The 20,896-nt window shown below is 57.4% G+C and overlaps 2 protein-coding genes across 2 annotated transcripts; both read right to left on the bottom strand.

The window, feature by feature from the left end:
• Positions 1 to 1,949: 1,949 nt before the first annotated feature.
• LOC124236393 (tyrosine-protein kinase CSK) lies at positions 1,950 to 19,657 on the bottom strand. Its single transcript, XM_046655365.1, has 13 exons — positions 19,519 to 19,657; positions 6,742 to 6,821; positions 6,288 to 6,401; positions 6,053 to 6,165; positions 5,477 to 5,696; positions 4,487 to 4,580; positions 4,219 to 4,284; positions 4,040 to 4,139; positions 3,857 to 3,947; positions 3,299 to 3,372; positions 3,017 to 3,212; positions 2,825 to 2,911; positions 1,950 to 2,550 (listed from the first exon to the last, which is right to left on the bottom strand). The coding sequence occupies exons 2-13, from the start codon at positions 6,754 to 6,756 to the stop codon at positions 2,368 to 2,370; spliced, it is 1,353 nt and encodes a 450-aa protein (XP_046511321.1). The 5' UTR covers positions 6,757 to 6,821; positions 19,519 to 19,657; the 3' UTR covers positions 1,950 to 2,367.
• Positions 17,815 to 20,264, bottom strand: LOC124235150 (basic proline-rich protein-like). The gene is made up of 3 exons (XM_046652759.1): positions 19,519 to 20,264; positions 19,310 to 19,418; positions 17,815 to 17,907 (listed from the first exon to the last, which is right to left on the bottom strand). The coding sequence occupies exons 1-3, from the start codon at positions 20,262 to 20,264 to the stop codon at positions 17,815 to 17,817; spliced, it is 948 nt and encodes a 315-aa protein (XP_046508715.1).
• Between the last annotated feature and the right edge of the window lie 632 nt (positions 20,265 to 20,896).

Here is a 20,896-nt window from a genome sequence, read left to right as displayed (position 1 = left end):
AAAATTCAAGATGTCCCTAACAGAATTCATGATGTCTCCTCCTAAACATGGGTTTCTTGGTTCCCGTCCTCCCACACCCTTCCCGGTAATCAGGAGTTGTATGGCTCCACTCTCTCCTTCACCTTCATCCGAAATCCATTACCAAGTTCGGTCAGTTTCACCTCTTACATCTCTCTAGAGTCTGTCCACTCCCATCATTGTCTCTCACATGGATGAGTCCTTACTGTGCTCGCCTCAGATCCTCTCCACCAGTAGCCAGGATGGTCATTTCAAAAACATGTGTCTGACATGTCACCCTCCTGCTCAGAACCTGTCGCTGGCTCCCGATGGCTCTGTGTGATGAAAGCCAGACCTTGCCACAGCCTCACCTCTCCAAGCCCATTTCACACCTCTCAGCCTTGCGCTCACTGTACATCTTCACTGGCCTTCTCGGAGATCCTGGAACCAGTTGCCCTCCCACGAGTCTCAGCATCTCTTCCTGGAATACTGCTACCCGCCCCCGCCATACCTCCTGTTCGTCCTTCTGATCTCAGCGTACATACTGCCTCTCCCAAGAAGCCCTCCCTGATCTATAGACAAGATCCGATTCCCATATTATACATGTTTCTTCCACAGCACTTATCAGTTTGTAATTGTCTGACTGTCTTCCTAACTGTGAACTCCACAGGGTCTGTTTTGCTCACTGCTGAACTCCAGTCCTAGCACACAGCAGGTATTCAAATATTTGTTACTGAATGGTCTGGTTTTAGGAAAATGAGTCAGGCAGTGTGCAGAGAGGATGGACTGGGGGAGGCGAGGAAGCTGCTCCTCTGGGCCAGGGGATGATGGCAGCTGGACCGCAGTGGACTGAGGAGGAGCAGACATGAGGCACACTGCAAAGTCAGAACTCTGGATTTCACGTCCTGCTGGCTGGGACAGGAAGGATCAGAGCCCCAACATGACAAGGGGGTCCCCCAGCTGCCTGTCTCATTGAACAAAGTGAGCCATCCTCAACCCTCAGAGGTTCTGCACAGACCACTGCTCCTGGGGATCCTGACTGAGGGGAGTGAAAATGCCATGGCTGGTCCTCATTCTCCACCTGTGCCTCCCAGGGTGAGGTGGGGAAGGCCCTCTCCTTTACATCCTCAGGTACAGGCTGGGCCCTTGGGTGTGGGGCTGGGGTAGTGCTGTTACATCTTAGGCGAAACTGTAAGAACCACCAGCAGCTCAGAGTCACCCCTTCCCCCTCACCCTCCAGGGTCAGCATCTTCTCTGAGGCATGAGGCGTTTATCTTGCCTCCTATCAGGGGACCCCACCTCCATCTAGTCAGGCCTGGCCTCCTCCTGTCCTTGGCTCCAGCCCTCCTTGTGCTGATGGCTTGAACAACACAGCAGGAGAGGCAGCCGGGACCCTCAGGCATTTCCCTTGGACGGGGCCCAAGCCCAAGATGGCCCAGAACCAAGCCTGCGCTGCAGCAGGATGGGGGGGCGGGTGGGTGGCAAGAGCTCCCCCACGGCAGACACAGGACACTCGCTCGTGCAGCTGACACAAAGCGGCGGCTACATCTCCCAGCCGTGCTCCCCACCCCACCCCACTCACAGGGCAAGCACAGCCCCACTCACAGAGACAGGGGGATGGACAAGATGGCACGGGGATGGGGGGCCGGGTAGGACAGGCAGGCTCGGCGGAGGAAGCGCCGAGGCTGGGCAGCGGTGTCCTCATGGAGTGGTTTATTACGATTCCATCTCACAAGGCAGGTGGGCGGGCGGCAGCGGCACATGAACTCCAAGCCCCTGACAGACGTCTGCCGCGGGCGCATGCAAACAGTGCAACACGGTCAAGCGCAAACACGGGCGACCGAGGCGACACGGGACACGGAACGGGGAACAAGGCTGGGGCAATGGGTCCCTAGAGAGGGGCCTGGTTTCCCCAACCCTTTTGGGCAGGACAGGAAAAATAAGATTCGTACTTCTTGTAAAATGCCCATTTCCTGGGTACTTTCTTTCTCCTTATCTTGAAAAATAATAAAAAATAAACACACGGAAAAAAATCTCAAAAAAGGAAAGGAATAAAACTCTAAGAAGGCGAGAGACGGGAGGCCAGGAAAGCCTGAGCATGGGAGGGGGCATCTGCCTCCCGCCCCTCACCCTTCCTTCTCGGCCCTTTGTTGGGGCTCCTGAAGCCACACAAGTGGGTCCATGAGAGAAGGTGCCAGGTCTAGGCGGGGTCCCTGGGGGGCCAGAGGGGGTGCAGGCTGGGACAGAGGAAAGAGGCCCACCAGCCTGCTGGGCTCAGTTCAGGTTTGAGCCTAGTGAGCGGGGGCCCCAGGTCCACAATCTTTCCAGGTTCAGTCCCCACATGCCCAAGACCTGGGCGGAGGCCGGCGGTCACAGGTGTAGCTCGTGGGCTTTGATGTGCTCGAGCTGCTCCCGGAGCTGCAGGAAGGAGGGCCGTGTGGCGGCGTCCAGGTGCCAGCAGTTCTTCATGACATCGTAGACTGCAGGCGGGCAGCCGTCGGGGGCATCCATCTTGTAGCCCTTCTCCACCCGAGGGACAACGTCCTTCAGGGGCTGTGGGCAGGTGGGTGGTACAGAGTCGGTGCAGGACCTAACTCTGGAGGGGACCCCTCTCTCAGCTTCAGGGATCCCCTTCAGCTCTGCCTCAGACCCAGGCCCAGGAAGTGGTCTGGAGGCTCCGGGGGGTAGGTCTGCGGCTTCTAGGCCTCAGATTGGAGAGGGAGGGCCAATGAGACCCCCTCCCCTACCACCCCCTCCTTTGCTCCAAGCCCTACCCTTAGCCCCAGTCATGCCCTGGTCATGCCCTGGTCCGAGGGTCCACACTCACAATTCTTGGATAAGGCACTCGCCCAAAGGAGTAGATTTCCCAGAGAAGAATTCCAAAACTCCACACGTCAGACTTGGTGGAGAATTTCTGCCATGTGGAAGGGAGCAGTGTCAGATCCTGGGAATTTGGGGGTAGGGGTGACCCAGGGCCCCCATCCACCACTGCTCAGGCCCTGGGAGAGGCCTGCCCCACCTTCTCTCTCAGAGCCTCTGGGGCTGTCCACTTGACTGGCAGCTTGCCCGTGTCCTGGGTGCTGGAGGCCTCCTTGGTGAGGCCAAAGTCGCTGACCTTGGCCACGTTGTCCTCGGACACCAGCACATTGCGGGCGGCCAGGTCCCGGTGCACGAAGTTGTTGCCCTCCAGGTATTCCATAGCCTCGCAGACGTCTCTGGAGGTGAGCCAGCCACATGTCCCCTCAGACGGGGCTCCCATAGTTGGGCAGGGCCTCCCGCCCCCAGGGGCTGCTTCACTCACAGTGAGAACTTGAGGAGACAGTCTCCGCCTAGCACCGACCGACCGCGTGACCGCAGATAGTCCACCAGGCTCCCCTGGGGCAGGACAGACAGACCAGCCCCACAGGTCAGACTTGCCCTCCAGCCTCCAGGAACAGGCCTGGAGCTGGTAAATGGTGACACCCAAGGGAGGTGTGAGGAGAGGGAAGGAGCAGGGGCGGGATCAGGACACCACTTCCGCATGAATATTAGTGTCTACATGCTGGACACTGTGCTCAGCAATTGTCATGTACTGTCTCTCTTAAGTCCTCACAAATCTCTGAGGTAAACTTTATCATTATCATCATTTCACAGATGAGGAAACTGCGACTTAGTGAGGTGACACAACTTGTTCAAGGTCATAGTGAATAAATGACAAGCCAGGACAAAAGCTAAGCCCTGGTGACTTTGCAGCTCAGATGGGGGGAGGTGACTGAGGGAGTAGGGGCCCACGGGTGCAATGGGTGGTTTGGGGCAGTTGGAAGCTGGAGCCCCAGTGTTCAGCTCTAGGATGGGGGCTGCATCGGGGGCAGGTGCACACCTTGGCCATGTACTCAGTGACGATGTAGAGCCCGCCTTTCTCCTCCACGATCACGCCTAGAAGCTGTACCAGGTTGCTATGCCGAAGTTGCCTGGGGCAGGACGGTGGAGGTTAGGGCCTGCCAAGCCTCCCTATTACCTCCTGGCCCAGGCCGACCTCTCCACTCCCCCTACCCCTACTCACGTCATGACCGAGGCTTCAGCCAGGAAGGCCTGGGCCGTGGCATCGTTCTTAATGCACTTGACAGCAACTTTATTCCCTCGGTAATCACCCAGCATCACATCTGGGGGAAGAGGTGGGGTTGTTCCCTGGACTCCCCACAGCCCCTTGGCCCTTCCAGGGGTCCAGCCCTTCCCACTCACCTCCAAACTCCCCCTTCCCAATGGTCTGCAGCAGCTTCAGATCCTTCATGTTCAGCGCCCAGCCGCCTGGTGGGGGGGGGGGGTGGTTCCGTGAGGGGTGTTGAGGCCAGAGCAGGGTTTACAGCAGGGGTGACAGAGGCAGACTGGACTATAACATGTGTGGGGGTCCCTGGAGGTCTCCAGAGCCTCTGGGATGGGGGGAGTGGCAGGAAGCCTGGGAGGGAGGAGGCAGGTAAGCAAGTAAGGACTGGGGTGGGGTGGCACTCACTGCGGAAGAACTCATCCTGGGCTGCCACTGTGCCCTCCATGACCTTTGGCTTGATGAGGCGAGTACAGAGTCCATCTGCATCTGAGGTGTAGTGCTACAGAGGGCAGCACAGGCACTCAGAGCCAGCCCCTAGGGCCCCACCAGCAGCTTGCACGCACTGCCCAGGTCTGACCACCAGAGGGAAGCAGAGGCTGGTCCTGCCCAGCTGGGAGTTGCTTTGAGTGGGGAGGGCTCCCTATTTCCGGCAGGGCAGGGGTTAGGGAGGCCCCAGACTCGGACATGCAGCCCATTTCCCATGCCACCCCACACCTAAGTACTGGACAGACACCCCAGTGTTGCTACCACTCTGGGCCTCACCAGCATCCCGAGGCAGAGGGCAAACCCTCGCTCAGTCCAGACACCAGCCTCTAGCCAGGTATGCCCAGGACCCTGCCCTGCCATAGGCCAAGCCAGGCTAGCAGGGGGAAGGAGCTGAGAGTGAGTGCAGGGGGCATCTGGATGGCTGCCTGGAGCAACCGGACACCAGGTGTGGCCTGGCCAGGGCTGGCAGGGCTGGCCTCAGGAGCTGCAGGGACACGTGGGCATCCGTGCAGGTGCAGGAGCCCAGGGGACCCTGGTCTTTTAGGTGTAGCTCATGAGGACATGCTTATATACACATACCTGAGCATGTGGTTCTGTGAGTGGCTGGAAGGAAGCTAGTTCTGAAGTCAGACAGACTCAGATTCAAGTCCTGGCACCTTCAATTTATAGCTGTGCGACTTGAGGTAGGTCCCTTAACTGCTCTGAACCTTCATTTTCTGACTTAGGAAATGGGGATGGTGGCACCCTCCCTGTAGTGGCATCATGGGGTGAGTGACCAACTCTGGCACATAGGAGGTGCTCCATCAAGGGGGAGGAAATGCAGGCTCACAGAGGTTGCATGACACGCCCATGGTCACCAGCTGGAAGTGGCGGGACTGGAGCCGAATGCAGGCTTGCATGGGTGCTCACCTCCACCAGCTGCATGAGGTTCTCAAAGTACACCTCCTCGTCGATGCTGAGCTTGCTGGCATGGTACATGATGCGGTAGTGCTCCACCTTGCCGTCGCAGCTCACACACAGCGTGTAGTCCCCGGGGTAGTTGGTGCTCTCCCGCACCAGGAACAAGCCTGTCTCCGGAGGGCACAGGAGCCGCTCTGCCTGCTCCCGCGTGATCTTGCCATGGAACCAACTGGGGGGCAGCCAGGCCAGGGGTCATGGTAGCCCGAGGGTCTGACCCCAGCGCACCTGACAGGCTCCACTTTCTGCAGGTCCTCCTCTGAAGGCCCTTCCCACTGGCTCATTCTGGCACTCGGGCCCTCGTCTTCTGCTTCTGCTCCTTCTTTCTTTAGTCCTCCCAGCCCCGTCCTCCCCTTTGAGGTCTAGCACCCTGGCCCTTCCCCTCATCTCCAGAAGCCCTCACGGACATTCCTGCTCCTTCCTCTCACCCTCCTGTTTTCCTCTGACTCTCTTCTTGGGGAACAAGCGCTTCTCGTCCTCCTTCCTTCCCAGACTGGGAGATCCTGACCCTGCCACAGTGGTACTCACGGCATAAGGCTGAGTTTGGTGCCCGCCTTCACGCCCTCCCGCTTCTGGACATAGTTGGCTGGGATGATGCCCTCACGGCCCACCTTGTTCTTGGCTTTGTACCAGTTGGGGTCCTGGGGAGAGGGCAGTCCAGACATGCTCTCAGGCCCACCCTCCCCTGCAGGGGAGCCAGGACCCAGAGGGAATGCCCAGAGGTGGCAGGGGGTGGCAGTGGGCAGGTGAGGTCCCTGATTACCTTGGTGACGGCCACAATGGTGAGCACATCTCCTTTGCAGAAGGGAAGGTCTTGCTCAGCAGTGCCATGGAAGTTGTACTTGGCAATACATTCTGTACCGGATGGCCAAGCGGCCTGCAGGGCAGGTGACAGGTGGGCAGGTGCAGCCCAGGGCCCCTCCCCACCCACCTGCCTGCACACCCTCGAGGCCACAGCCTCTCGGCTGCCCTCCATGAGCCTGGCTGAGGTGCCCCTCCCCCTGAGAACTCTGGGTCCCTTCCAGCTGGGATTGCCTCACTGCCTCCAGACCTGTGTTCCCATCTTGAGGGCCTCGTGTCCGACAGTGCACCCTGGAATTCTACTTTGTTGAAAGCCAGGGCTGGGAAAAACGGGAGCCAATTGATCTAAGCCCTCTTTCTTTCTCTCCCTCAACACTCCCCTCCGGGTGGTGGGCATACTCGCACCCCTGCGGTACCTGTATTGCTGACATCTTCTCAGAAGATCCGGCGTCCCCGGGTCACAGGAAGGCCAACCTGTTGCTTGGTACCATGAGAGCTGCAGGGACAAGGGGAAGACTGAGGAGGGGGTGAGAAGACAGCTCCCCTCAGGCCTCTGAGAGCCCACTCCTTCCACAGAGAAATGTCAACAGGTGTCAAAAGCTCCCAGAGCTGGGACACCGGGCAAGGGCCGTCTCTCTAATCTCGCTCGGCAGGCTGAGGGCACTGCACAGGGGAGGAGGCAGGAACACGAGGGCCGAGGATCCCCAGGGACAGAGGGGCCACCAACCCTAAGCCCACAGGGGGCCTTACAGCCCAACAGAATGGCCAACAGGGGCAAAGGAGGCTTGGGGGAGTGAGCAGACCAGTGCCACCTGCCCCGCCAGCCCTAAGCCTGGGTGCTAACTGGTCTGTTGGGGGAAGGAACCTGGGGCAGGTGCTCTGACTTGGGAAAGTACTTGTTCTCTGTGGGCCTCTCAGTTCCCGCGCCTATAAAAACTTGCCCAGGCAGCATCTCTAGAGCCAAATGTACACCAACCCCACAACCTGGTCATCCCACTTCTAGGCACAAACCAGGAGAAAATAGGACAGGTGTCCTCCGAGATAGGCATGAGCACTCACAGCAGCACAAGTTGTAATAAACCTCAAACTTGGAACTGCTCAGATGCCCATCAAGAGTCAGATGGATCCCCTGTGGTTTGTTCACAGAAGGAACACTGTACGGCAGCAAACATGAATGAACTACAGCTATGAAACAACACTGATGACTTTCTACACGTAACGTTCACCAAGAAGCCAGACACAGAAGAGCACATGGCCTATGATTCCACGTGTAAAAAGTTCAAAATCTGGAAACCATGGTGCAGGATGGCAACTACCTTGGGAGGCGACAGTGACCACAAGGGGCGGAAGGGGCCTCTGATATCTGGCTCCTCTGGGCCCAGTGAGGGGTGAGTCCACTCTGTGACCACTCATTGAGCTCCATCCTTGTGATCGGTGCACTTTTCAGTGCATATATTTACTTCAACAAAGCTAACTCCTCAAACAAATCTACCCCAGCCAACCCATCCTGCACACACACTGCCCACAGCTGCCCCTAACTGTCGTCTTCCCAAACACACCCTGAGCCCCTTATCCCTGTCTCAGGAAGCAGAGGGGCTGGGGCTACTGTCCCCTTTTTACAGATGAGGAAACTGAATCTATAGACAGGGCCAGTGACTCCTCAACGGTCATCGAATCTTAGGGAAACACCTCCATGCACCTCCCAGGTTCCCAGGCTCATCTGACAGGATGGATGAGGTCTGGGGGCCGGGCTGACGGTCACAAACATTACCACCCACCCCAGGCCAGGCGAAGACTTTTGAGCACAAGTGCTTAGAGGTGTGAGGTGAGCAAGGACTGCAGAGCTTAGGTGGGCTTCCTGGAGGAGAGAGCGCTGGAGCTGAGCCCTGAGGACTGAGAGCTTAGATACACAGAGGACGGCCTGGAGAAGGGACCTGAGCAAAGATGTCAGGGTATAGACAGGCACAGCGATGAGAAACTGGCCTGGCTGGAAGCCCATGGACAGACCCTGCCCATCAAGGGCTCTGGGACCCCGAGCTTCCAGAGTCCACCCCGAGCACCCTGTCAGCCTGCTCTAAGGGGACGGTTTCGAGTGGGCCTGGTATAAATCTTGCAGGGCAGCAGGAATCAAATGCCAAAGTGAGGAACCAGAGTTTGCTTCTGAGGGGTGGGGCTCGGGGGCCTCAGCAGGGGAGCGTGGTCTTGCAGACCACATGAGCTGGGCAGAGTGGAGCCGGGGAGAAGCGCTGCTCCAGGTCTCACTCCAGGTGCTGGAGTCGGGTAGTCCTGGCTCTGTCGAGTGCAGCTCAGGAGAATGACTCAACCCTTCTGAGCCTCAGATCCCTCACCCTGAAAGGTGGGGATAGGGGTCCCCTGCAAGCAGGCTGTGGATGGAGTGGAATGAGATCCAGACTTGGAAGTCTCTGGCACAGGCCTGGCATGCACTCCTTCCTCCTCCTGGACAAAAGAGCTTCCCTTTCTCCCAGAACACACAGTACCTCCCATCCCCAGGGGCCAGCCCATCAACCTCTACCCTCTAGACAGGGAGACTGGAGTTAAAGGAGGATGAGGCTGGACACCGCCCCCCCCAACACATTCACATGACTGAGCCACCACAAGTACAGGAACCACCCCTTGGGCTCCTGAGGACCACAGGCTGTGGGGAGCTGTGATCTTTCTTACTCCTATTTTATAGAAGCAGAAACTGAGGCTCACGAGGTCGAATAATTTTCCTGAAGCTACACAGCTAGCTAGGGGTGACAGCCTAGAACTTGATTTGGGGTCCCACTGGGCTTGGCTGGGTCCCCAAGCTTCAGGTCCTTAGGAACAGGGGCTCTGCTAGTTCTCCACATCCCCCACCCCCCAAACTCACCAGCCCCAGGAGGGTGCGGAGGCTGTGGTACCTTTAGTCACCCTCCCAGCTGTCAGTGTGCAAACACTCCTTTCCAGGCTTGCAGCTGCTACTGCTGCCGCCTCCCCACTGATGTGATGATGATAATAAATAACAACAGGCCCTGTTTTCTGAGCACTTATTCTGTGCCAGGCCCTGTCCTTGGCATGTATGGCTCATCAAATCTCTGACAATTCTGAGAGAGAGAGGCTATTATTAACGCCATTTTACAGATGAGGACCACAGGCAAGGCCAAGAGGTAAGGTGGCCTGGCCTGAGATTACACCTTGAGCGAGCATCCTGCCCCGCTGAGCCATTAGGCCTCCCTACCCCCACCCCCCCATCCCCCAGTGCCTCTGGGCCTTCGATGTCTGTATTATACCCCCAGGAGCTGCAAGCATGTTAGGACCTCACTGGCCTAGAAGAGAGAGTGCAAGGGAGGAGAGAGAAGCAAGTGGTGCTCAGAGGAAGGGGTAAGCTCAGGCAGGAGTGGTCCGGGTGGGCTTCCTCGAGGGTCTGGGCTTTAACAACCAAGAAAGATGTGGAAAGGAGAGGGAGGAGATAACCTCTCCCCTTTGCTCTACCAGCTGTGACTTTGGGACCCAGTTTCTCCATCTGTTCAATGGGTTGGTGATAACCCTGCAGCTCCTAGGGCTACTCTGAGGACTGGAGCTGCCACCTCTCAGCACCAGGAACAAGGCCCAGCTGGACGCAAAAACCCTGCCTGCAGGAGCTGTGGACCATCTCTTGACAGCTCCTTCCTGAAGCCGTGAGCCCAGGACGGCTCAGCAGTCTCCCAGCCAGTGCCTAGGCTGGGGTCCCCTCCTTAAGGCTCTGAGGGTCCAGCCAAGCCACCCTACTCCAGTTCAGAGGCCAAGAGTGAGAGTGGTTGTCCTTCAATCTGGCTTGGGTCGGGCAGAGAGGGGCCTGGTTTCAGGGCACTTCGTGGAGGCAGTGCAGGAATACTGTCCTGGGAGTCAGGGACTCTGAGTCCTGCTCCTGGCTCTGCCACTTTGCTATGTGACCTTGGGAAAGTTACTTGAACTTTCTGGGACTTGCTGGCTCACCTGCTCTTCCCAGGGCACCTGTACCCTGCCCACCTCCCTGCCTTCACATTCCCTCGCCACTCCCTCCCCCTTCTCTACCCAAGGAACTTCCACTCTGCCTTCGGGGGGCAGCTGAGACAATGCCTAAAAAAATATAGGAGGACAGTCTCTGCCGTACTGTCTGTGGTAGCAAGAGACTGGGAGACAACATTCACGTCGATTAACAAGGGACAAAGTGAATAAATGACCAGATATCCCTAAAGAGAACAACACAGCTCCAGCTGTGACGGGGTCAGAACACTCCCTGGGAGAGAGTAAGTAGAAATGGTGAAAAGCCAGCCAGTGAAGGGAAAGTTGCTGGGGGGATAGGACAGTGACACGGCTTCCAAGTACCACCCCACGGATTAATGAGAAAGATGACAGAGCACCTTCACAACAGGGAGGTCTGGCAGACTCCTCATTAACCAAATGATCAAATTCAGCATCACCGATAAAGAGAGAAGCGACACGAGTGCCTCCTGCTCCCAGGCACTGAGGAGGGCACAGCATCTCTGTGGTATTCCTGCAGAGCTGCTGCTCTGACTCCACCAGGAAGGGGCAATCACACAGCCCAAACAACTGGCCTGGACTCTTAGAGTCAGCGTCACAAAAGACAAAACAAACGAAGGCTGGGGAATGTTCTAGATTAAATAAGACACTAAAAAAACATGACAACAACAAAATTATAATGACGTGAGTTGAGGGAGGTGTTAACTAACCTTACTGTGGTAACTGCTTTGCAACATACATGTGTTAGCAAATCATCACACTGTACACCTAAACTTACATAATGTTCTATGTCAATCATATCTCAATAAAGCTGGAAAAAAAAGAAAGAAACACAACAACAAGATTCAATGAGTGATCCTGAATCGGATTCTGAATCAGAGGGAAAAAATAGCTATAAAAACCATTTGGGGACAATTGGGAAAATGAAAATGTTAGATAATATGGAACTAATGTTAATTTTCTTAAGTGTAATCATGGTACTATTATGTAAGAGATGCATGCTACAGTACTTAGGAGTACTTAGATGTGATGCCCACAACTAACACTCAGATAAATCAGCAAAAAATAAACACATATGTCTATGTATATAAAGGAAGAGGTAAAGCAAATATGACAAAATGTTAAGAAATGGTGATTCTGGGTAAAGGATATGTGGGTATTCATTATACTATTATTTCAGCTTTTTGGTAGGTTTGAAATACTCAAAAGAAAAGACTGTGAAAGAGAGTGAGGTGCAGGCCACCATCCGTGGTATATCACAAGCTCTGTTTTTCAAGGGGACATATGATTCATCCCTAAACTCAGATATCCACAGATCATCTTTGAAAGATAGAGGAAACTGATAACAGAGGTCACCTCTGGGATGGGAAGGGGAAGAATCAAGTTCAAGGGAAACTTTTCACTGTATATTTGCTGTTTTGTCCTTTTTGATTTTTTTTTAACCACATACATCTATTACCTTCCCCCTAAAAATCTGATTGAAAACAAGTAACTTTTTGAAAGCTACCTCTGCCAGGAGCCTTCCATGGTCCACCAGCTGTGGAGGCTGCTCCGGGCCTCCACAGCCGCTCACACATCTCCATGCTCCAGGGAGGACCCCACCGATCCTTGCCTGGGAGCTCTGCAGGGGGAAAGCCAGCATGGGCTGGGCCCAGAGTGGCAGCTCAGTAAATGAGTGCTGAATGAATGAATGAACCAACAAACGAAAGGGTGAAGCAGGCTGGCCACACCACACCGAGGTCCCGTAACCAGAGGGATAGCCGCTATCACCCCACCCCCACAGGTCTAGGGAACAAGGGGTTTTGGAACTTTGTGAAGTCAATGCTTCACTCTGACTTCCTGTCCCAAACCCTGCTCTCAGCAGTCCTTGTGCTGGGGTCCTGAGAACAGGCTGGGCACTGTGCCCAAGCACTGAGGTCAGTGGAAGCAGCCTCAGGCAGGCCTTTCTTGAGAGTCCAGGCCGGCAGGGAGAGGGGAGCCCAGAAACTCCCAGGCTGCCCTTTTCCTGCCCTGGGGGCAGCTGTAGACCCCCACAGCCAAGCACGTGCTGAGGACCAGGGTAGGTCAAGGGGCCCCTGTCCTGCCCCCCTCACCAAAACTCCACTGCCCAGTGGGGCGTGGGAGCCTTCAGTAACTGTTTACACCCAGCTAAAAATACCCACTGAAAAGGGAAGTGCACATGAGACCTGGGGGAACTCGGGGCCATGGCCCCCAGAGACTCTGGTCCTGCCACAGGACCCAGCTAGAGCCTCTGGGGGCAGGGGCAGCCAGTGGAGGCAACAGGTAGGTCCACCTTGCCTTCTCATTCTTTGAGCCAGTGTTTCAGGAGCCTTCCTGTGCACCATGCTTGGGGGGCCAGCATGGGCAGGAGGAAGAAAGGGCCCAGGAGTCCTGCCCTTGGGGTCCTAAGAACTCCACTCATCGGTCTCTGTGGCCAGCCTGGGGACCCCAACAAAATGCAGCCCTGCTCCTCTCCTCTTGGCTACCAGATGGTCAATCATGACCAGGTGAGCTCAGTGACTCAACAGGAGAGACAGGGGCAACCCACAAAGGCTTCCAGGAAGAAGGGGAAGGGAGCTGGAACTGGGAGGATTTTAGGTGGAAGTAACTGGGAGAGGGGTGTGCTAGATCAGGCCAGGACTAAGAGTCCAAACAGTCGTAAGGAGGGAGTTAACTAAGGCTGAAGAAGGCTCAGGGTGGGGGTCCATGGAAACTTTGAACCCAGCCCGGAAGTTTCTGATAGGTCACAAGACAGATAGAAGCACAGGACAGATAGACAGATATGGTCACCACCAGCAGTTGGGCTGGTTTGGCAGCAGTAAAATCAGCCCCACCTCTGGGTCTGTCAAGGGCACCCAGGCTGCCCACACTGTGACGCCCCTGGCCACATACCAGGCAGTGGGGCTGGAGGGCAGCCACTGACCCAGGAGGTGGTCCAGAGCCCTCAGCACCTCCACTGCACAGATGTCTCAAGGTCGGCAGCAGAATTAGGCACAAGACCCTTGGAGACGCCTAAACCTCCCTGGAGGCCGGGATCGATGGTTCTCCACTTTGGCTCCAGTGTATGCTGCCGCTCCCCACTCCCAGGGCTCCCTCAGCCTTCAGCCCCCTTGCCCTAAGGAGAGGAGCGAGTTTAATGGCTGAAAAATGTTAAAAAACAAATGACAGCAACTCACTGGATTCCTTCCTGCCCTCAGTGGCTCAGTGGGACTGGAAATCCCACCTCATGGTTGGGAAGGGTGAGGGCTGGAGTGAGAGGAGGCTAGTGGGGAGCCTCCTCCCCCAGGCACCGCTGCCGCTTGAGGCCGAAACTCCTGGCCCAGAAAGGTTTCTAATTACCGCTCAGGAGCCTAATTACCTGGGCAGCGGGGACTCTGGGCCTCCCCAGGGCCCTAACCCAGGCCTCTGTTCTCCCACCCCCCTCAGCAGAGGCTGTGCTTTTGCATCCTCATTTGCCTGTATCTACATCTAGCCTCTCAGCACTGACTTCCAAAGAACCCTAAGGAATCATGGAGTGTCCTTGTCCCCTCAGTCCTAGCCAGGTCATAGGTGGGGAGACTGAGCCCCAGAGGCCCATGAGCTGTCTAGAACTTTGGCCCCCAGATTCCTAGTCTTCCTGTCTCAGAACTGGGACCCACAGCTATGGGGGCCCAACACAAAGGACATAGAGCCTTGCTACCCACCCACGGTTTTCAATGCCCTCCCTCAGCAGGACAGACGGTAAAAATGAAAGCCGGGGAGAGAGTCTCCAACCCAACCTTGCGTTAGTTATTTAATCCTCAAAAACCCCATGAGGTTTTACTATTGTTCTCCGTTCGACAGACAAGGAATCCGGCTCTGAAGAGGGTCACCCAGCTTTCAAGGGGTACAGCAGGGGTTTGGGCTCAGATTTGTCTGAATTTGGTAAGGAGAAAAATCCTCTATCCTTCCTTGGGCAGGACCGATGATATCCTGAAAATGGACAGATAGTGAGGGAGGGTGGCTGAGAGGGCTGTCCAGAGCTTGGCCCTCCTGCTCTCAGGAGCATAGCTTACATCTGAGCCACCTCCTTGCTCATCTGCCATACCCTGCCTTGCACAGAAAAGCCAAGAGTCTTTCCAGGGCCACACAGCAACCAGAGAAGCCAGCAGCCCGAGAGAGGGTAGAAGTTCCAAGCAAGGACCTCTGTTTCCACCCAGCCTCTTCCTCAAATGCTTCTTGGTTTTCTTGGCCCTTCCCCTCCAGGAAGCCTTCCTGGCTGCTGCAGCCTACGCAGATCCCCAGCTTCTGAGCTCCCACCAGCCCTGCCAGGAAGTCAGAGCCACAGGCCTCCCCCAGTTGACTCCTCTCTGAGTCTGGTCTCCTCTACCGGCCAGCAGGGGAGCTCTCAGGGTCCCCTCTTCATTCTTCCCTCCAGTATCCCCGCAGCGTGGACAACACAGGCTGCAGATGCCCAGGCTGGGTAAGAACCAGGTGCTGGGCTGGGCAGGGCTGTGCAGCAGCAGCCAGGGTAGGCAGGCATCAGATGACACCCAGGTCTTCACCCACCCACAAGGCTTCCAACTGTTTGCAGAGCGGGACAGGCAGCCTCTCTGCTGCTTGTTCTGTGCCTCCGGGCCTAGACCACAGAAGGGGCGGGCGGGAGAGTGGGGGTGGGGGGAGGCCAAGGGAAGCTGCGGTTGGAGGCCCAGCCCCACTGAGGCGTACACAGCTAGTGTGTGATGAGAGCTACTCTCATCGCAGTACCTTAAAACCAGGAAGAGAAACTGAGCAGGCAGAAAGGGTGAGCTGGGCTTCGTGGGGCCCTCAGGCCCCCTGGGGGCCTGCCAAGGGGAGCTTCTGGACAGTCGCTGGACAAACCACTTCTCCCTTCTGGGCCTCAGTTTCCCCCTGGGAAAAAGGAGATTCTCTCCTTGGTCCTGCCAGTCTGTCCTTGATTGGTGCAGGCTGTATCCTGCCCAAGAAGAGACCCTCAACTGGTGGAGCACCCCTGACCCCCCAGTGGGCTTTGGCCTCTCCCAGGATGCAGGGGCTCAGCCCCCCGAAGTTAGCCTCGCCCTGCTCATTTCTCCCCTCAGCCATGCAGGGAGCACACTAGCTCTTCCTTCACCAGCTCTTTATTTTTAGGTCTGAATTTGACTTTAATCATTACTTAGCGGATTCTATTTCCAGCCCTCAGATGAAGGGACCCAGAGGCGAGGAGGAAGGGAGACAGTGCTCCCTGCCTGGTGCGAGGGCAGCCTGCTCCTCCACCCATCCTGTCCCCAACCAAGGATGGGGGGGACTGAGAAACACCCAAAGGGCTTGCCCCAGCCAGGCCAGTATCTTGGAGAGGACCCCACCCTGTGACCTCATCTCAACCCAAGCTGTGGGACAGGAGAGTAGTTGTAATGCCCACTTCCCCTGCCCTAAGACCAAGGAGGAGGGAGACACCCCACAGGCAAGAGTCCGGCAGCAGAGTCCAAGGTCACATGCCTGGGGGACCTCTGCACTGAATGGGCCACCTGGGGGAGGACTTCCTGCCTAGGTTAGTCCCGGATGGTCCTAGGGTCATCTGGGGCTATGGTCTCATAGGCCGTGGGAGTGCCAAGCTGAGACTGATTTCCTCCTACTGTGCAGGGGGTGGCCCCAAGAGGGCATTCCCAGTTCTCTGGTCTCCAAAGAAGCAGAATAAGAGGAAGCAAGTTATGTCACAGCAGTACACACTCAGGTTAGACGTGGGGAACACCTGCCAAAGAGGAGGACACTCACACACAAGACTTTCCCAGTGATTTGTCGACATCTCTGTTCCCTTCCAACTCCCAGCGGGGAGGCTCTAGAATCCCTGCCCCTTCAGCTTTCTTCCCTGCCTTGGCCACTGGGAAAGGGTGGGAGATGAGGCTGGCATGGCTGTCCTTGGGTTGGGGCTCAGGATGCCTGGGTTCGTTGCCCAAGTCTCAGTTTTTTCAGGAAAGTACGCCTCTATCTTCACTGGGGAAATTTGGGGCTGGCCTAGGAAGTACCCAGAGCTGGGGGACAGGAGGCAGCTGAGCTCTTAGAGACGAAGCCTTGTCCACTCAACTCTGACACTTGGAAAAAACGAGGAGGATGTGTAGGGTCAGGCCCCAGAAACCAACCAGTAGCCCATCTTCCCAGGGTCAGGTTCATGCCCTGGGCCACCCAATCCCATGGTGACAAGGAGGAGGGAGGGCAGGGAGGTAGGACAGAGCACTGGCTAGAGGAGTCCAGAACTGCAGGGACAGAGGGTTTCATAAGGGCTCCTGGGGCAGAGACCAGGCCCGGCTGGGTGAGCCATCAGCCAACCTGGCCGAGGTGTCTTCGCCACATGTTGAGGCAGCCTTCGGTGGGTACTCCATCACCAATGCCAGCCCCTCCTCACACAGTGCCTACTGGAGGCCAGGGGCTGTGCCCAGCACCTTCTAGGACCTGGGTTAGTTAGTTCACACTGCATACACTCCTCTGCAGCAGGATCACCGTCCCTATTGTGCATATAAAGGAACTCTGGCTCAGAGAATGACTTGTCCAAAGTCCCTCCACTCTGGCCTAAATGGCATGGCTGGACCTGGAACCCCAGTTGGCTGGGTGCCAAGTTGCCCACTCTCCCCAGTACTCCTGGCTGCTTTGGGGGCCTGTAGTAACAACCACCACAACAGTGACAGATGGGAAACGACAGTGTACATGCTTAGTAAGAGGGTTGGGGTTAGGCTCCTGTGGCAGAACTATTTGGAATATTCTCTAGCTTTTTAGAGGCAAAGCAACACAGACCATATAGCAACATGAGAAAATGCCCATAGACACAGTATTAGATGAAAAAAGGTGTCATGCACACACACTCAAATGACAACAGTGACGAGGGAAAAAAATCAGAAAGACTGGCAGGGAACTCTGAGATCCCAACAGTCACGGCACTGGTGAAGAAAGAGTGGTGATTTTTGTTTTGTTTTCTAAATTTTCTGAAGTGCTGTTTTGTTACTTTCTAAATTAAGAAAACTAATACATACGTAGTGTTCTCACAATGAGCTCAGATTCGCTTCCCTGGGACCCGCCCACCCCCCAGCTCTGGCACTGGCTTCTGAGACATCTTCTACCATCTGATGGCCTTTCCCACTCGGTACAGCCCTCAGACACGTGAAGGTCTTTCCCTACGTTCTCTTCCCCAGACCAAACACCTCTGCTCTTTGGGGACTATATGTCAAGGCTTCGAAATTCCTCAAAAGGTGGAGCCCAGAACTGTAACCAGGCCGTCCTGCCCAATCAGACCACCTGGGGGTTTGTTGGGGTAGCCACGCCACACTGTGGATCCTGGGCCTCAGCACCTGCCTCTACTCTGGGCTGGTCTGTGGTGGCTCAACCTCTTGGGGACCAATGCCTCCTGCAGTGGGGCTAGAGACCATCTTCCAGTCTTTTCTTGCCCCTGACCCAATGTAGAGAAAAGAGGAGCCCCTTCTGGGAGGGAGACAGGCACCAAGCTCACCAAATAAAAAATACATCCCAGCACATGTGCTAGCCTGAAGCCTGAGCCCTGTCTACAAAGGCCTGGGGACCCGGGCCGCACTGTACAGCTCACAGTTGGTATAAAAGTGCCCAACCATGTCAGGTCTCAGCGGCAGGCCCTCAGGCTGAAAAGGAAGTTAGGGCTGGGGGTAGGGCTGGGTGAGGGGAGCCTCCCAGGTCCACCACATCTGGGTTCCCCCCGCTGTGCATGTCAGGGCAACTGGAAAAAACTCTACATCAAGGGCAGAGGCCTGAGCAGGACAAAACTCCCAGGAGCACCCAACGGGCCCCAGACACAGCTTGGCATCCTCCAGGGAACCCACATCCTTCCAGAAGCAAGAAGATCCTGCCACACTCCCAATTGCCCTTCTGCTGCCTTCACCCTGTTCTGGATGGGGCCCCAGCAACAGACACTGGGACCCCCAGGGTGTGGGGAGCTTGGAACAGACTCTCTGGGTGTCCTCACTCTGACAATGCTCCTATGTCAAGGCTATAGGGTGCTCCCTGTGGAAACAGGGCTCTCACCTTCCCCATCCAGATCCCATTCATGTTTTGAACTTGCTTGCTCCTATACCAGCTGGGCCAAGGTGTGGGAAGGCTGGGTCAGGACTGATCACCAGGCTGTTTCAGCTCAGTGCCAGGGTCACACGACACAGGCAACCCCACATCCCCTGCCAGTGGGACCCAGCCTCAGGCAACAGGGGGAAATCCCACAGGCACTGCCCATGCTGCCTGAGCCTAGAAACAGGCAGAGCTGGGGCCGGAAGCCCTCTTTCTTCTCTCCAGCCCTCTGCAGGGGAGCACATGCTCATCCCACAAGGTCCCTTGGGCCAGGCTGGGGCCCTGTGCCCCTGGTGGGTGAAGGTGCCTGCCTAGTTTCCCTCCACCCACCCCAGTCCAGCTCTGCAGAGCAGGGGATGAAAAGAGAGATGGCCTAACTCTGCCAGAGGCCTGGAGTAGCAACTTCCCTCTTTGAGCCTCAGTTCCCTGGTCCACTAAAATGAGAGAGGAGGTGAACCCCTAGTTAAGCTCCAAGGATCTGGAGATGGACACGCCCCTTCCTGACACCTGGCCTGGGCCCTGAGGAGCCTGGGCGAATGGGCTGACCAGGCTGCCATGAGTTGGGGGTATGGTCCTTATACCCAGTGTCACCTCCACCCAGAACAGAGACCTTGCCCAGTTTCCCCACCCAAGGGTCAGAGGTCCCTTGGCTTAGGCCTAGTCTTCTGGGACGTCCAGGGTGACAGGCTCAACTTCTGGTAGGCTCAAGGGAGGTGGCTGGGCCCTGGGCTTCCTGGAGCTGGCAGGGCCTCGGTGGGAGAACCAAGGAAGGGTCAGAACCAGGCAGGCCAGGGAACCTGCGGGGAGGCCCTGGGCAGGGAATGGAAAACGGTCCCTTTTCCAGGGCCCTGGCCCATGCTGACCGCCTCCCTCCCAGCTCCAGCCAGACCCTACACGGGGAGGGGGCACGGTGAGGACAGACTCGTAGTGGCCTGAGACAAGTCTGTGGGGCTCGCAGGGCAGTACCTCCCTCGTGCGCTCCCCTCCCAGTCGGGCTGACAGCGACTCCCGGGAGAATTCGAACGCGGGAAGGAGGGGGCAAGGGAGTGGGGGATGGGAGTGGAAGCGACGGCAGCTGCAACAGAGGCAAGAGCAGCGGGACCTGCGACCTCCACCCTCCTCGCCGGCGGGAAGCACTAGGACGCCCACCTCCTCCAGGCCTGCCAGGCACTCACCTCTCTCGGGGCACAGCGGTCCGGGCCACCTCGCTGCGGGCAGCATCAGCGGCCTGCGGGACAGTCCATGCAGCCAGGGGGGAGGGGCGCAAAGGTCCCCAGGGGGTGCGGTACAAAGAGGTAAGGGTGCGAAGAGAGGGGAAGGAGGGACGGCCACACAGAGGCAAGGGGATGGCCGCGCGGCCCGGGTCGGGGAGGGAAGAAAGGCGGGAGAAGGGGGGCGGGAGGGAGTCGGGGGGAGGACAATGTAGCCGGCGCGGCCCGGCAGAGTTCCGCTTCCCAACGCCGCCACCGAGGTTCGATTTGGGACCGTCGCGCCGGCCGCCGGGGGCAGCCCCGGACGCTGCGTCGGGGGCCGCGGGGGCTCCCCGCGCTCCACGCCCCGGAGGCTCCGGCGGCCACAGGCTGGCTGGGGCGGGAGGGACGGCCGGCCAGGGGACGCCCCGACGGCGGCGGCCCGGGCGCTCGCCCGCTCGGACCCCACCCCGGCAGGACTCCCGGGTAGAGTGCGAGGCGGGGCGGGAGCGGGAGGGCGGCGGCGGTCTCGGCGGCGGCGGTCTCGGCGGCGGCGGCGGCCAAGCTCGGCTCGCCCCGGGCTCCGCTGGGAGGAAGCTCGCAGGCCTGGCGAGAGGAAGCGCGGCCCGGATCCTCCGCCCGCGGCAGCGCGCCTGCGCGAGGGGGCCTGCCCGGCGCGCGGCTGGGCGTGGGCCGGCGGGGCGGCGCCCCCTGCCGGGCGCCGGGGGCATGGCGGGGGGTGTGTCCGCGCCCACGCCCTGCCCCCCACCTGCCTGCCCGCGTTGAAGGCTCCCGGAGGTCCCTCCTAGAGGGCCAACCCACCCGCCTTCGAGCAACCTCCGAGGCTTCTCCGGGCGCAGCTTCTCCGAGGTAGAAGCGTTTGAGGCCCGGTTTGGGCTCCTCTCCTCGGATCTGTTTGGGAGAGTGGGCCTCGCTCGCAGCAGTGAGCATTCATTCACAAACACTTCCTGGCGCTGACAGCGGGACAGGCCCTCTTTGGAGTCTACTAGTAGGACCACTTCATTACTGTAAGGAGTTCTCAGGAGGAGAACTGACAGGCCAACAGACAAGCGCAAAAAAATAGTTGATAAGAGTGGAGAGGTGGGGTACAAGGTCCACAGGGAGCAGAAAAGAGGTGAAGGCTAATGGGGAGACTTCACAGAGCTGGGACCCTAGGCAGAGGGAACAGCATGGACAAAGGTAGGGAGAGGTGAGAGAACTTGATGGCTCTGGGAACTGTAAATAGCCCAGTGTGGCCACAGTTTGCAGTATGGGTCCAGGAGAGTGGTGGGAGATAGGGTCCCTGAAGGCCACAGGGACAAGAGAGCTCCCAGGAGACTTGTAGGACTTTCCTGGACTTTGT

This window comes from Equus quagga, chromosome 2 (genome assembly GCF_021613505.1).
Source record: "Equus quagga isolate Etosha38 chromosome 2, UCLA_HA_Equagga_1.0, whole genome shotgun sequence".
NCBI lineage: Eukaryota > Metazoa > Chordata > Mammalia > Perissodactyla > Equidae > Equus > Equus quagga.
This window is presented reverse-complemented; position numbering and strand designations above follow the sequence as displayed.

Coding starts and splice junctions, on each gene's coding strand:
- LOC124236393 (XM_046655365.1), bottom strand. Junction 4,285..4,486: donor CCAGGATGAGTTCTTCCGCA/GTGAGTGCCACC, acceptor CCCCCCCACCAG/GCGGCTGGGCGCTGAACATG. Junction 2,912..3,016: donor CAGAGGCTCTGAGAGAGAAG/GTGGGGCAGGCC, acceptor TCCACATGGCAG/AAATTCTCCACCAAGTCTGA.
- LOC124235150 (XM_046652759.1), bottom strand. CDS start 20,264: ATGCCCCCGGCGCCCGGCAGGGGGCGCCGCCCCGCCGGCCCACGCCCA. Junction 19,419..19,518: donor ACCGCTGTGCCCCGAGAGAG/GTGAGTGCCTGG, acceptor CCTCTGTTGCAG/CTGCCGTCGCTTCCACTCCC. Junction 17,908..19,309: donor GAGGGGAGCGCACGAGGGAG/GTACTGCCCTGC, acceptor CTTCCTTTTCAG/CCTGAGGGCCTGCCGCTGAG.